Below are 14,673 nucleotides of genomic sequence, written 5' to 3' on the forward strand. Positions count from 1 at the left end.
TCTTCTTCTTCTACTTCTTTTACTTCTTCTTCTCCTTCTTATATGTAATTAACTGCAAAATTCTGAATGAATAACTTGTTTCAGTGTGAACTAATTCCACAAAGTATGATCACAAAATTGTTTTAAACCAGGTAAGTTGTTATTATTTATGTTCTATATCGCTAAGTGTGTAGTGAATGTAATATACATAATTCACCTCCTTCTTAAGTGTGGTTCTACACACTGTTGTTTCATGCCTGTAAGTATGACCGTTGGTTTATGCTTGAAAGTACGACTGTAAAAAGGGATTGTGGTCCCTTTAATTAATCTGTGTTTACGATGACGTGGAGCCCCATGCTTGTTGGTTTACAGGACAGCGCCATCTTGTTTTGTTATAACTTTTACTGTGTGATTAAACGAGACACGCATTCGTGTGCTCAACTGTAATGAACGTCTTCTGCGTTTCAATACGATCTCCACACTGGTGACCCCGACGTTTGTTTGCTGGACGTATCCAGAGACACAACACGACACGACACGAAAATGACGGTGAACGCTGTTACCCTCAAACTCCCCGAATTCTGGGAATCATCTGCGTCAGCATGGTTTGCCCAGACTGAAGCGCAGTTCGCGTTGCGTGAAATCACCGTTGATACTACACGTTACTACTACGTTGTATCAGCTCTTGGAAATTCAACAGCATCCAGAGTGGTGAGCCTCCTTAAAAATCCTCCCGCAGCTGAAAAGTATGCAACACTTAAAGCCCACCTGTTGAAAACTTTTGAACTGTCAGATGCTGAGAGAGCCAGCAGGCTTTTCTCCCTTCAGGGACTGGGTGACAGCAAACCGTCTGAGCTCATGGACCGTATGCTGGATCTCCTAGGTGAGCACAGACCCGATTTTCTTTTCATGCAACTTTTTCTGCGTCAACTGCCTTCCCAAGTCAGAGCTGCATTAGCAAACACCACAATCACTGATTGTCGGAGACTGGCTGAAGAGGCTGATACATTTTTCCTGGCGAGTCAAGAGCACTGTGTCATGGCGGCGCTCCTTCCCGCGCACGTCTTTCCTGTGCCACAGGACGATTCCGCACTCATTGCTGCAACATCTTCTCGTCGGCAGCAGTTTTCAGGCCGGCAGCAGTCTACAGGTCGGCAGCAGTTTTCAGGCCCCCAGCAGTCTTCAGGTATGTGTTTTTACCATGAGAAGTTTGGACCGAAGGCTCTTAAATGCCGTCCTCCATGCAGTTTCGGCGGGTCGGGAAACGCCAGGGCCGGCGCTCAGTAGTGGCCATGAGCGTTGGCCGCGTAGGCAGGCTGCTTTTCATCCGTGACAGCATCTCCGGACGACGTTTCCTGTGCGACACGGGAGCACAGAGGAGCGTCCTGCCTGCATCCCGTTTGGACATTGCGACCGACAGCCATGGCCCCCCTATGGAAGCTGCTAATGGGACCCCCATCCGCACATATGGAAAGAGGTATGTTGAGTTGTGTTTCGGAGGGCATCGGTTTGGCTGGGATTTTGTTACAGCCAACATTGCTTTTCCCCTCCTTGGTGCCGATTTTTTGTGTGCACACGGACTGTTAGTGGATGTCAAGAACCGCCGTTTGATTGACGCTGTCACGTTTTGTTCATATACGTGCACGCTCAGCGGGGCTGACTCCATACAACTGTCTAGCATGCTCTCATCCTCAGATGACTTCCAACGTCTACTGGCTGGTTTCCCGGTCCTCAATCAGCCCACTTTCTCGGCGTCTGCCGTGAAGCATGGTGTGGAGCACCATCTCGCCACTACTGGTCCACCCGTTTACGCCCGTGCTCGGCGCCTCGACCCGACCAAGCTTGCCGTTGCAAAGGCTGAGTTTGCTAACATGGAGTGCCTGGGCATAGTCCGCCGATCCGACAGCCCGTGGGCGTCACCCCTCCACATCGTCCCCAAACCCGGTGGCGGCTGGCGCCCGTGTGGCGACTACCGGTGGCTTAATGAGGCAACGACACCTGACCGATACCCAGTCCCGAACATACAGGATTTTTCATCACACCTGGCTGGTATGGTGATTTTTTCCAAGGTTGACCTCGTCCGGGGTTATCATCAGGTGCCGGTACACTCACTGGACATTCCCAAAACAGCAGTTATCACACCATTTGGCCTGTTTGAGTTTTTGAGAATGCCGTTCGGCCTTAAAAATGCTGCTAAATCTTTTCAACGCCTCATGGACTCCGTCCTACGAGACCTGCCTTTTCTTTTTGTGTAGTTGGACGACATCCTGGTAGCAAGCACGTCCAAAGCTCAGCATCTGGCGCACCTCAGAACAATTTTTGAGCGCCTCAGCCAACATGGGCTAATTGTTAACCCCGCCAAGTGCCAATTCGGTCTCTCCACCATCGATTTCCTGGGACACAGAGTCACCAAGGATGGTGCAGTCCCTCTCCCATCAAAGGTGGAGGCGGTGACACAGTTTCCACGCCCGCTCACTGTCAAGGCCCTGCAGGAGTTCCTGGGCATGGTGAATTTTTACCACCGGTTCATTCCTCGAGCCGCCCAGTTCATGCGGCCCTTGCACGAGGCCTTGAAAGGTAAGCCCAAGCACGGTGTAGACTGGACTGAAAGCAGGGTCAAAGCTTTTGCTGACACAAAGACAGCCCTGGCGAACGCCGCCATGCTGGCACATCCCTCTCCCTCAGCCTCCATCGCCATCACCTTGGACGCCTCAGACTACGCTGTCGGTGCCGTCTACGAGCAGTGGGTAGGCGGGGCCTGGCAGCCGCTTGCTTTCTTTAGCCGTCAGTTGCGCCCCAGTGAACGGAAGTACAGCACCTTCGACCGGGAGCTGCTTGGCCTCTACCTCGCCATCAGACACTTTCGTTCCCTGCTGGAAGGGCGACACTTCACCGCTTTTGTCAACCACATGCCGCTGACTTTCGCCATGGCCAAGGTGGCTGAGCCGTGGTCCGCCCGCCAGCAACGTCATCTGTGCTACATTTCCGAGTTCACCACGGATTTACAGCACGTTGCAGGTAAGGACAACCAGGTGGCTGACTGCCTGTCACGGGCTGTGGCAGGGGCAGTCCATCTTGGTTTGGATTACAGCCGAATGGCAGCGGACCAGACCACAGACCCAGACGTGCAACACCTTAAGAGCTCAATTACTGGGCTGATGATGGAGTATGTGGTTTTTGGCGATACCAGCACCACGCTCCTGTGTGACGTCTCCACAGGCTCCCCTCGGCCAATCATTCCCATGGCTTGGCGACGACAAGTTTTTGATGCCGTCCATGGTCTCTCCCACCCTGGTTCTAAAGCGTCACAGAGGCTGGTTGCGGCAAAATTTGTTTGGCATGGCCTCAAGAAGGACGTTCGGGACTGGGCTAACACCTGTGTTGAGTGCCAACGGGCCAAAGTACACCGCCACACTAAAGCCCCGTTAGAGTTGTTCCCAGTGCCAGAGAGACGGTTTGACCATGTTAACATTGATCTGGTCGGCCCTCTACCCTCCTCTCAGGGTTTCACCTACCTGTTGACCATGGTTGACAGGACCACCCGTTGGCCTGAGGCTGTGCCACTGACATCGCTGGCATCTGTGGAGATGACACGTGCATTTATCGGCACCTGGGTTGCCCGTTTTGGCACTCCATCAGACATATCCTCTGACCGGGGCGCGCAGTTTACGTCTGAGCTGTGGAACGCTGTTGCCCAGAGCCTAGGAGTGAAACTCCACCGCACTACTGCATATCACCCGCAGGCGAACGGACTCTGTGAGCGATTTCATAGGTCGATGAAGGCTGCTCTTCGTGCCAGCCTCAAAGACTGCAACTGGGTCGACAAGCTCCCGTGGGTAATGCTGGGCATCAGAACTGCACCAAAGGAGGACCTACAGTCCTTATCCGCAGAGCTTGTTTATGGCCAGCCGCTGCGGGTTCCAGGGGATTTTGTCCCTAGCACCACTGCCCCTTGGTCTGCAACTCTCCAGCGAGCCACGCTACTGGACAATGCGAGGCTTTTCGCTCCTATCCCTACTTCCTGTCACGGCCTCCCTCAGTCGCACATCCCCACTGGGCTTCAGACGGCTGATTATGTTTTCACTCGCCACGATGCCCACAGGGGACCGCTACGCCCGCCCTACGAAGGTCCATTCCGTGTGTTGGAGACAGGGGATAAACATTTTGTGGTGGACATGGGTGGCAAACCGGAGCGACTCTCTGTTGACCGCCTCAAACCCGCTCATTTGGATGTGGCTAAGCCCATTGAATTGGCCCAGCCCCCAAGACGCGGGCGACCTCCAGGTCTGCCCCCACCCCCTGCTCCCCTCCCTCCCAAAACCCCCACACTGCATGCCCCACACCCGTGTCATGGTGAGACACCTGCAGCAGTAGTGCCTCCTCTGCCTCCTGTACGGCACAGCCGTTGTGGCCGTTTAATACGACCAGCTCACCCATGACTGTTTTTTTGTTTTTCTTCTTATATGGTGAATTCTGGGGGGACGTGTGTAGTGAATGTAATATACATAATTCACCTCCTTCTTAAGGGTGGTTCTACACACTGTTGTTTCATGCCTGTAAGTATGACCGTTGGTTTATGCTTGAAAGTACGACTGTAAAAAGGGATCGTGGTCCCTTTAATTAATCTGTGTTTACGATGACGTGGAGCCCCATGCTTGTTGGTTTACAGGACAGCGCCATCTTGTTTTGTTATAACTTTTACTGTGTGATTAAACGAGACACGCATTCGTGTGCTCAACTGTAATGAACGTCTCCTGCGTTTCAATACGATCTCCACAAGTGTGTGATTACACATTTAACGTTTTATAATATTTTTTATACATTAGGCTAATGGTTCCGATGCGTTAAGATCGCCTCTAGTGTCGGATTTGGGAAAATTGGGGATTTTACTTCCTCTTGACACTGTCGGTTAGTTACAGAAAAACACCTTAATATTCTTGTTATTGTGCTTCTATATGTCTTTTCTTCTGCTCCGTAAACTCCCTCAAGGCTCGCTCCCTTGTCTTGATCGCCCTCTCACAAAGGGAGAACACTTCACTGTCCCGCTTCAATGTAGGATTTCTGTCATCTCTGTTATTAAGTTATGGAATACTAAATAAATAAGTAATTTGATACATTACCGTTACTGCACTCATAAAGAATGATAAGAATAATGCGTATTGAACTGGTTTCATTAATTAGTGAGTTTATTTAAGGTACTTAAAGCCCCTTTTCCAGTTTAGAGCAATAGCCCCTCCACATGTCTGTGCACGTCCCTGGCCTCAGGCTTGTCAGAAGAGTGCACGGCTGGAAGGTTGGTACCAAAGAGGGGCAGCACGTCAGGTGTGGAATTATTTTGGCTTTAAAAAGGAAGATGCTGCGCAACGTCAGGTATTGTGCAGAACGTGCCTCGCTACGGTTCACGATTGTAATCACGCTTGAGTTATTGCTTGTGTTTGTTGAAAAATACATGAGAAGAGGACCTTGAAAAAATAATCGCATATTAACTCGCAATTGCAATATTGAGGAACAAAATCGCAATTACATTATTTTCTAAAATCGTTCAGCCCTATCTGTCTCTCTCTCCTCCCTCCCTCCCTACCTCTCTCCCTCCCTCTCTCCTCCCGCTCCCCCTCTCTCCATCCCTGCCTCTCTCTCCCCCTCTCTCATCTCCCTCTACCCCCGCTCCCATCTATCCCCCGACCTCTTCGTCCTCCGTCCCACCCACCTTTCCCCACAGCCTCAATGGAAATGTACCAGGACATTAATCCCCCTCCCTCACACACCCGTCCCTCATCCAGCAACAGTCACTTTCTATTCTCCGCTGTTACTGAAAATGTACTTTGCACAAAGTATTATTTGCACTAAAGAACTAATTGCACTACTGTCAAACTGTGTTGTTTGTGTCTAATATCTGTATATATTACTTAGTTTTTTTTTTTTTTTGTATAACCCTTTTTACCCCCCCCCTTTTTTTTCTTATCTTTTTATGTTATATGTTCTTGTTTATATTTGCACTGTGGGACTGCCAGAAACGGTATTTCAATTTTCTGTATGTATAACACATGTGGAAACTTTGACAATAAAGTGGACTTTGACTTTGACTGCTGGAGGGGTCTGTTCAGGGCCACACGAGGGGATCATCTGTGGAGAGGTTTTGACATGTTTCAACTATGTTTTGTCTAAATTCATTATGGAATAAGCTTCAATCATTTCCTTCCATGATTCAGGTCTTTCACACTTTGTTGTGTGTCCATTCAGAGTGAACATTGGTTGGTTGGTTATTTTTGAAAGCAATATCTACACTGTTACTATACAATAAGTAATAAGTATAAAAATGTGTAGTTACAAGATGTGTCTCACACTGATACACACACTTTCCATCTGTATATTGTGCACTTTGTATGTATTCATTAAAGGAATAGTTCACCACCAAAAAATAAAAAGTCAGTCATTAACTCACCCTCATTTTTTAAACTATCTTTTGTTGAATTTTATTATACAATACTCACTCTGACCTTTTTGAATCCTGCACCTTACAAACCCAAAGTATGAACAAACTAAAACTAATACTAAAACTAATAAAAACTAAGCAGTTTTGAAAATATAAAAACTAATAAAAACTAGCAAACTCACACTAAAAACTAATTAAAACTAACTGAATTGGAGGGAAAAAAGTCATAACGAAATAAAAACTAAACAAATGAAAAATCCAAAACTATTATAACCTTTGGACTGACCAGTCACTTTAAAGCGGTAGGTTAAGTCAGTCTGTAGAAAAGAACATTAGGTCAGCTATCTGCAATCCATCCATAAGTATAATGAATACTACTAACTTCTTTCCCAGAGAGACCATTGATCTAAAAACCTTTTCTTTTTGACTTCATTGATCTTGCACATAGTTTCGTTCACCAGAGGCTGAAGGCGTGAAAGCGGTGCAAAAGAGCAAAGCAAGTGGATACTTAAAAACCTGCCGTGACCAAATCTCATTCTGGGACTGATGTCCTCATCTTTTTTAATTCTGCGGACTTGTCTTGTTTCTCCAACGTTCCTTTGAACATTATAAAACATGTCTGAAATATGTGACAACTCCTGCCCTTGACATGCTATGACATTCTTGTGCTATTTCCAGTACTAATTATTTAATTAATCATTTATGTATTTCACTTTTAAATATTTTATTTTCACTCTTTTCCATTTTTTCCCCCTGGATTTAAATAAAGTTTATTGAAAAAGTACAACTCCCAAGTGCCCAATACCCCAGGAAAGAGCACTGGGCGTAGCGGACAAACTGCGGTACTACAACTTCCATATCAGTCCGCGACGACACTGGGCCCAAACAATCCTACAAATCAGCGGATATTTTCTTTAAACTAAATAAACTACCCAGTATGAACACGTGTATAGCTTTTCTTTGAATCAATAGGGTCTAAAAGTTGTAAAATGCTTTTAAAGCTGAATCCAGATTTATTCTCTCTCTCCATTCATGTGACTGACAGAGAGCGGGAGAGGGGGCGGGGCTTAAGGGAAACCTCAACTGCGCATGCTCTGTGGGCCCACATCCGGGTACTTCAGCTCTCCGCCCATTCTCTCAGGCAGTATCCAGTTCTTCTAAAACATCCAGGAGTCTGAGTCTCTTGTCCTGATGAGTCCTTTATCGTCTCTCATCAATATATTGCAGTGATATATTAGAAATATAACCCCGAGGTGTTCCTCACAGGTCCAGGAAGAGACGATAGGAGAGGATTTTTGGACAATTCGACCTCAGTCTCTCTGCAGCCGCTCCTTCATCCGGGTCTTTGTCTGCTGTGAGCTGGTTGATGCTACGTGGCTAATGCTAGTCCGTAAACATCAATAAACTGAAGAACAACACGGAGGAAAAACAACGGGTAATACTGAGTTCTTTTACTATAATACTGAGTACTTTTACTGCTGATACTTCAACACAAGGCTGTACTTTTACTGCTGTACTATAGGAGTAATCTGCGAAGCAGAGGACTGGTGGGCGAAAGCAACGTTTTAGTCACAATAAACACAATAATAACATAATTTCTAAGTGAAACCAAGACACCCTCACTGCCCTTTATTAGGAAAAATAAATGTGTTAACATAGGCGTATATTGGCCAACTTTTTGACGATAACGATTATTTTGAAATAGGCTATAATTGGCCGATTAAATTGATTGGGCCCTAGTTTGGATGGTTCACTTTAGTCTAAGTTATCTCAGTGGCTCTCAAACGGCTTGGTCACCATTTATAAGAACAATTATTTCCAAGGCACCTTTTGTCTTGTTCACAACATAAAGTTACATATTATATTCACAAACATTTAAAATTGAATTATTTTTGTTTAAAATGTGGATGATGTTTTAGAAGGTAAAATACAACTAACTATTTTATCTGAGTATTTTGATGTATCTCAGAGGGAAACATTACATTTTTACTCCTCTCAATTTAATTAAACAACATGTATACTAAATATAATAATCTAAATAACTGATTTATTATCATAAATTAATCAGCCTAGCATTTTATACCATCATATTAATGTTTTCTTTTATATCTGTATATTATTTATATTTTCTTCTTCTTTTCTATTTTCTGGTTTATCTTTATGCTATTTTTTTACTGTATTTTCTTTATTATTAGTCACCCCAGACTAATTAACTGCCGGTACTTTAAATATCAGAAGTCTGTGTCAGAATTTAACAGCAAAATACATTTAAATTAAACAATATTAATATAATGTTAAATAAAAATAAATATATATTCTTTGTTAAATACACGTTTAACAACTAAACTTAAACGGATTCCTAAAACAAACAAAAAATACAGAATAAATAATAACAGGTATAAAATCGTTCCAATGCAAACTAAAGGACAGTAAAACAAAAATACAGTTGAAGAGGAGTGAGAAGTAAAATATGTGTACATAAACAATGTTAACTCGGGTAAAAAATATAAACTTTGAAACATGTTCAGAGCTAAAACGTGTCTTTACTGCTGCTGCACAGAGGAGCAGGGGGGATAGGGGAGAGAGAGTGAGGCCCTGAGACAGAATCAGGAGCCCAGGCACACTCACTAAATTAACCATAAATTGAAATGTATACAGATCTTTTTCACGACAGTTGCACAGTCCCACCTACAATCAGCAGAAATGAATTAAAATAGTAATGTTTAGTCGTCTCTGTGATGGAAACTTCTGAAACAATGGAGAGGAAACTAAGAGAGACACGGGGAGAGCTGGAACTTTGATGGCAAACACTGAAGGTTTATTAGGAAGTTAAACAGCCAGAGAATTGACAAGACATTTGCTTCAGCCATGAGTTGACAGAGCGGTTGCCCGACCAATTCTGAAGATCTCTACTACAATACAAGGTTTTAAATAGTTCAGAGTGTATAATCAACATTCCTCATTAGCGAGACTAAACAAATATGGATCCTAAAGCTGACGCACATTGGAAAAGAATGTACGTCATGGAACCTACGTTCCAGATAAGAAGGGCTTCTAGACGTCCCTGAACAATAAACTATCTCAGGTCAGTTTGTGGTCGGTCATAGACTGATATCAGCAAAGCGCCCAAGCTGCTCCTCCTTAAGGGAAGATTACAGCAACCCAAAGGTAAAAGAACTATGCCATGGGAATAGAAACAGAAGAAGGAGAAAATGATCAACTAGGTCAAAGGTTAAACAACTAAGCCAAATATTCCCTAACAGGTGGGGCCAGGTCAAGTAGGGCTTTGTAAGCGAGCGGTAAGTTTTTGAAGTTGATAAATGAACAGGGAGCCAGTGCAGTTGGATAAGGATGGGGGTGATGTGGTCAGAGGACTTGGAGCAGGTGCAGAGTTCTGTATGATTTGAAGTTTATTGATGAATGTATGGACCAGGACTTCAGTGCTGGATTGAGACAGGGATGGGCGGAGTCTGGAGATGTTGCGTATGTGGAAGAAAGCAGTCCGGGTGATGTTATTTATGTGAGGTGCAAATGAAAGGGAGCTTTCCAGGATGACACCAAGGCTCTTACCTGCTCATCCAGCTTCTGATGTCCTGGAGGCAGAGAGGTTGGGGGGCGGGGGGGGGCAGCAGTGTTGGAAATGTAAACCTGTGTATCATCGGTGTAGCACTGGAAATGGACATTGTGATGACGGAGGATAGTGCCAATGGGGAGTAGGTGAATAGTGAACAGGAGTGGACCAAGTACTGCCCCCTGAGGAACACCATGTGAGACAGTCGAGCAGCTTGACCGGTGGGGAGTCAAACTTATTGTTTTCTGTCTGTGAGTTAGGATGAAAACCATGAAAGTGCAGTACCAGTGATCCCAATGTCAGCCAGGCGTTTGATGAGTAGTGGATGGGAGATGGTGTCAAAGGCAGCTGTGAGGTCGAGGAAGATGACGATGGTGAGCAGTCCTGAGTCAGCTGCTCGGCGGAGGTCGTTTATGATTTTTACAAGGGCTGTTACAGCTCATACTTTTATGTACTGCTGATGTTTAAGCTTTTTCACACGGGACATTTCCTGTTTCCTTTCTTGACATCTTCATCCCTTGTGCTGTCCATTGCCAGACTCTGGGCTTGGAGCCCTCTCCCACATTCATCACACTGGATCTATTGATGTAAAACTAATTATTCAGATGCCATAATTATTCAGATACTCATTTATTAACGTGCAGGTCTCAGTTGTCTGTGCCTCAGCTGAACTCTAGGGAACTTAATGTGTACAGCTCAACCTACACAGTAACAGCTGCTTCACAAAATCTCACCAAGTCTGTAATGGCATGTCCAGCAGGAGAAGGAGCACCGAGAGCAGCATGGAGGAGAACACAGAGACCCCCGTAACTCAGAGAGACAGCAGGAGAAGGAGCACTGAGAGCTTCAAGGAGGAGAACATAGAGACCCCCGTAACTCAGAGAGATAGCAGGAGGAGCACTGAGTGCTTCAAGGAGGAGAACATAGAGACCCCCGTGACTCATAGAGACAGCAGGAGTAGGAGCACTGAGAGCAGCATGGAGGAGAACATAGAGACCCCCCTAACTCAGAGAGACAGCGGGAGAAGGAGCACCGAGAGCAGCATGGAGGAGAACATAGAGACCCCCGTAATTCAGGTGAGTAAGCACTTCATCACAATATATTCCTACCACTGTTATCCCTTTTACTGGGGTATATTTGTATACTTGTATTGGAATACATATCCGACTTTATAAAATACAATATTAAATAATACGGAGGATTTTAATATAGTTTTACAAAATAGCGTGTTGAATGTTACTTAAGTACTGTTTTAAATCATTTGTCGTATTGGTTTGTAAAAATGAACGGTCTGTCACATCAATAGTAGTGGAGTAGAAGTATAAGTTAGCTGAATATGGTAGTACTCAAACGAAAGCCAAGTATGTCAAAATAGCACTTCAGAAAGTGTACCTGGTTACAGTCCTCTAGTGGACAGATACGCAGATGGGTGAAACTCATACTGACATCGATGATATTTACATATGTGGTTCATATTGAAGGTTAGTTAAGCTGTAAGCCTTAGAGCACAAATCTGATGTTCCTTTGGAATTTTTCTCACCAAAATGTAAACTAGTCATTGACCGACGTGCAAAGAAACCAAATCCATCAGACGTCGCTTCAGAGGAGTAGGTTTTTTTTTCAAATATCCCCTTTTGTCCGTGTTGATAGGACGTTAGCATCAAATTCCATTTCTTTAGTGCAGTGGTGAGTTTTAGGGTGTGCCAACATTACCGTCTCTCAAGATAAACAACAATGGAAATGCAGCCCCCACAAACACAGAAAGAAAACTTGTCTACCTGCTTCAATCTGCATTAACCTGGTGCACTATTCACAGAGTAAAATGTGTTTAAGGACAGATATTTGTATTTGCATGCATCTGTTTGATTTGAGGGTAATATTTATGTCATATCAAAGACTCTCTGCATTTATGTGCTTTGTTTTAGAAACCAAAAGGAAGAGCAGGACTCAAATGTCACAGCTGTGACCAATGTGACAAATCGTTCACAAGATCTGGAACTTTAAAGCGCCACCTGCGTATTCACACTGGAGAGAAACCATACAACTGTGAAGAGTGTGAGACAACTTTCACTTCATCAAGTCGACTCAAAAAACATCAACGTATTCACACTGGGGAGAAACCATACTGGTGTGAACAGTGTGGAAAAACGTTCAATACATCAGGTGAGCTCAAAAAACATCAACGTATTCACACTGGGGCGAAACCATACTGGTGTGAACAGTGTGGGAAAACGTTCACTAGATCAAGTAATCTCACAACCCATCAGCGTATTCACACTGGAGAGAAACCATACAACTGTGAACAGTGTGGGAAAACTTTCACTACATCAGGTGAACTCAAAGTCCATTCTCGTATTCACACCGGAGAGAAACCATACAGCTGTGAACAGTGTGGGAAAACTTTCACTCAAAGTAATACACTGAGAACCCACCAGCGTATTCACACAGGAGAGAAACCATACAGCTGTGAAGAATGTCGGGCAACTTTCACTTCATCAAGTGATCTCAAAATACATCAACGTATTCACACGGGAGAGAAACCATACTGGTGTAAACTTTGTGGGAAAGCTTTCACTAAATCAAGTGATCTCAAAAAACATCACCGCATTCACACTGGAGAGAAACCATACTGGTGTGATCATTGTGGGAAAACCTTTTCTCATGGTGGTAACCTTAAAGTCCACATGCGCACTCACACTGAAGCGTCTTGATCAACTTTGAGCCAGAGATGATGTTTCTCCTGATGTTTGTAATGGTTCCTGATCTATAAAGAAATGTTCTACTATGCTGTGTTTGAACCAGGGTTTTATTATAGCCTCGTTATGATTCAGTTTAAAAGTTGCTGTTATTCCGTTTATATAATATTCCATGTCCAGGGTTAAACTGCTAGCCTCATTAAGGTGCACTGAAGGAATGTTGTTTTACTGTTCATTAATCTGCCGAGTAGTTTCTCTAATAATCTCTTTGGTTAATAAAATGTTGTGACGGGAAACTTCCAATGGAATGTTTGTGATGGTTCCTGTTGAGTTAGCAGTTTATTCTGGTCTTAAAGAAGAACCAGTGGACAAAGAAAGACCATACAGATGTGGGCGACGTGAGATCACTTTTTCTGGCTTTAGAGCCGACCGTCTTGTTCACATGATTTATCTCAATTTATTCCAAAACTGTTTTGTTTCATTAAAATTTCCTTTTTTTTTTACTCGCAATATTTAGTTTTGAAAAATCTACATTAGTGTTCTTGATCTGAACAAGCTTTTGTAATTGGGATAATATCTGACATTATGTATTTTTCATTTTCTGTAACCCCTGTTTATGTTTTTTTCAGCGGTGACTGAATAATGTTTCTGAATAAACCTTACTAAATCTAAATATGTGTCTATGCAATTTTTTGTGTGTGTTTCAGGAATCAGTTTATCATGTGATTTAACATATTATATTACTGTTATTGTTTTAATTTAATTTTGTTTAATATTTTTAGCTTATTTAATTTTTTTTAATTCTGACATATATTTCTGATATTTAAAGTACCTGCAGGATTATTCTGTGGGGTGAAAATAAAGAAAAATACAGGAACAAATAGCATAAAGAAAAAAAAAAATATGCAAGTGTTTGTTAAAAAAAATAAAAATGAAAAAATCAATAATATACAGATATAAATTATAACATTAATATGAATGTTATAAATGGCTAGGCTGTTTAATTTATGATGAATATTTTATTATACTTAGTTATAATTCATGTTTAATTAAAATGAGTGGAGTAAAAAGTTTAATATTTCCCTTTAATTATAATGTAGATCAAAATGCTCAATTAAAATAAAAACGTTATGTTTGACCTTCTAATACATTTTTTCTACAACCATTTAATTCCATTAAAAAAATGTTGCGAGTAAAACAAAACAAATGATATGTAGATTTAATCATGTAGAGAAAAAACATCTGTAGAATATTTATGGGCAAATGGGAAAAAGATTCTTAGATATTATAGATGAGTTGTCTTACAAGTAAGACAATATACATCTACAATTCAGTTGCAGATATCTGTAATTCACATTGTGGCTATCTGAAACTTGAGTTGTAGATATCTCTAATGAGAAACCCCACATGAATGGCAAAAGTGACGTAATTTGTCCTAGGAGGAATGTCTTTGTGGATATCTGAAATTACAATTATGGAAAGGAAGAATGTAGTTGCGGATATCTGAAATGTTAATTTGACTAGGCAAAACTGAATTACAGATATCTGCAACACATATCCAGTCTAGCTATTAAATGTTAAAAGGGCTTGCCATAGGTGCTGGCCTACAACTCGGGACTTTATCTGGCGAGGATGAAATTAAAAGATCCTTGTAAAGAAGGATGGGATACCCGACCAGTTGTTCGAAGTGATGAGTGTGGTGCGGTAGCTGTGGCTCGTTCCAGCGGCGTCAGAGCCATGCTCTGTGCAAGCCTATGTTCCAGGGATGAGGCAGGCTTCTTCCCCCGTAGATGGTGATTCGATTTCAGAGTCGGAGATACGGACAGCACTGGCAGGTAACCTGAAATTGCATGGACTACTGAGTGTAGGGCATCAGCGAAGTGAAGAAAGCAGGCGAGTATCGCCAACGTGAACGCAGCAGCAGCAAGGTGAACGCATTACAGTGCGGTCCAGCCAGCCCCGTCTTCGGAAAACTTAGTGAAGCCAGCCCCGAC

The 14,673-nt window shown here is 43.3% G+C and overlaps 1 protein-coding gene across 2 annotated transcripts; it reads left to right on the forward strand.

The window, feature by feature from the left end:
- Positions 1-7,535: 7,535 nt before the first annotated feature.
- On the forward strand, positions 7,536-13,346 carry LOC134874830 (zinc finger protein 239-like). Of its 2 annotated transcripts, none has more exons than XM_063899045.1 (3): positions 7,536-7,847; positions 10,741-11,059; positions 11,909-13,346. In XM_063899045.1, exons 2-3 carry the CDS (start codon positions 10,766-10,768, stop codon positions 12,692-12,694), a joined length of 1,080 nt encoding a protein of 359 aa, XP_063755115.1. In that variant the 5' UTR covers positions 7,536-7,847; positions 10,741-10,765; the 3' UTR covers positions 12,695-13,346. The 2 variants fall into 2 exon arrangements, with proteins under 2 accessions (XP_063755115.1, XP_063755117.1); XM_063899047.1 differs by having other exon boundaries at positions 10,744-11,059.
- Positions 13,347-14,673: the final 1,327 nt, after the last annotated feature.

This window comes from Eleginops maclovinus, chromosome 13, assembly GCF_036324505.1.
Source record: "Eleginops maclovinus isolate JMC-PN-2008 ecotype Puerto Natales chromosome 13, JC_Emac_rtc_rv5, whole genome shotgun sequence".
NCBI lineage: Eukaryota > Metazoa > Chordata > Actinopteri > Perciformes > Eleginopidae > Eleginops > Eleginops maclovinus.